This window comes from Myotis lucifugus, unplaced genomic scaffold (genome assembly GCF_000147115.1).
Source record: "Myotis lucifugus unplaced genomic scaffold, Myoluc2.0 scaffold_540, whole genome shotgun sequence".
Taxonomy (NCBI): domain Eukaryota; kingdom Metazoa; phylum Chordata; class Mammalia; order Chiroptera; family Vespertilionidae; genus Myotis; species Myotis lucifugus.
Genome location: NW_005871588.1, coordinates 376,004 through 376,989, shown reverse-complemented (window position 1 = coordinate 376,989; position 986 = coordinate 376,004). Strand labels below are relative to the sequence as shown.

The following is a 986-nucleotide window of genomic DNA, read 5'->3' as shown; positions in this document are numbered from 1 at the left end:
GGGGGGGCAAGGCAGGGGGAGCTGGGTTGTGGGTGCAGGGCCAGCAGCAGACGGGCACTCCCCGGTTGTAGCCGCTGAGGGAGAAGGCCCCCTGCGGGGAGGCGGAGGTGCTGGTCTTGAAGTAGTAGATGCATCGCTTGTGGATGATGACAAAGCGCAGGGGCCCTGTGGGCAGCGAGGTGAGGTGCGGGTGAGCTGGGGGCCACTGGGCAGACCCCACTCTGGGGACCCTCCCCAGGGGCCAGGGGCGATTGGACCAGGCTTTGAACCCACGGAATGGAAGGGCAAGGAGCGGGGCTGGCATGCGGGCCCCTCCCCAGGAGTCCAGAATGGGGTCAAACGGGGACACAGTTGTGGGCATGATGGCCGGCCCCGGGCAGGGGAGGTGTGGGCACTGGCTGTGTGGACAAGGGCTGTGAGGCTGGCTCCAGGACGGGCAGAGCAGGGCCAGAGGACTGGGGAGGCCCAGCCGCCTTGCTGGGAGCTGCGGGCTGCCGGAAGGTTCCCTCCCCCCCAGGCTGGCACAGCGAGGGAGGGGCAAAGAGGAGGAGGCACAGAAGCCCCGAGCGTGGCTCCGACCCCAGGCTGAGCGGTCAGCCCCGCTGAGACCCCCTCTCCGCTGCCCCATCCCAAGCAGCCCCACGCGCCCTCGCAGGCACCCTGTCCAAAGACGGCAGACCAGCGGGTGCCCAGCCTGGGGCACCACGACCAGGCAGCACTCGGAGGGATGGGCAGCGCCTTGACAAGTGGCATCTCGCAGGCCCAGGGCTCCCCTCTCCCAGCTGCGGTCCCAGGGCCCAGCCCCCACTTTCATGCAGCTCTAGAGTCTCGGCTTGGCATGTGCGGTCATTTCTAACCCCGGTGACCGACCAACTCCCGGAACACCCACTGCACAGGGCGAGGGCTCAGCCTGACCAGGTGGTCGGCACCGTCACCAAGGACACCTAGCTCTGCACCACCTACGCCCCTCCCAGTCCTGCCAGCGG

At 68.8% G+C, this 986-nt stretch overlaps 1 protein-coding gene across 1 annotated transcript in view; it reads right to left on the bottom strand.

Annotated features, from left to right (window-relative positions):
• Positions 1 to 338, bottom strand: part of SH3BP2 (SH3 domain binding protein 2) — an 11,842-nt gene extending 11,504 nt beyond the window's left edge. Inside the window, exon 1 of the mRNA XM_023745422.1 lies at positions 63 to 338. Within this exon, the coding sequence (XP_023601190.1) occupies positions 63 to 304 (242 nt within the window). The 5' untranslated portion in view covers positions 305 to 338. The remainder of the gene's footprint in view (positions 1 to 62) is intronic.
• Between the last annotated feature and the right edge of the window lie 648 nt (positions 339 to 986).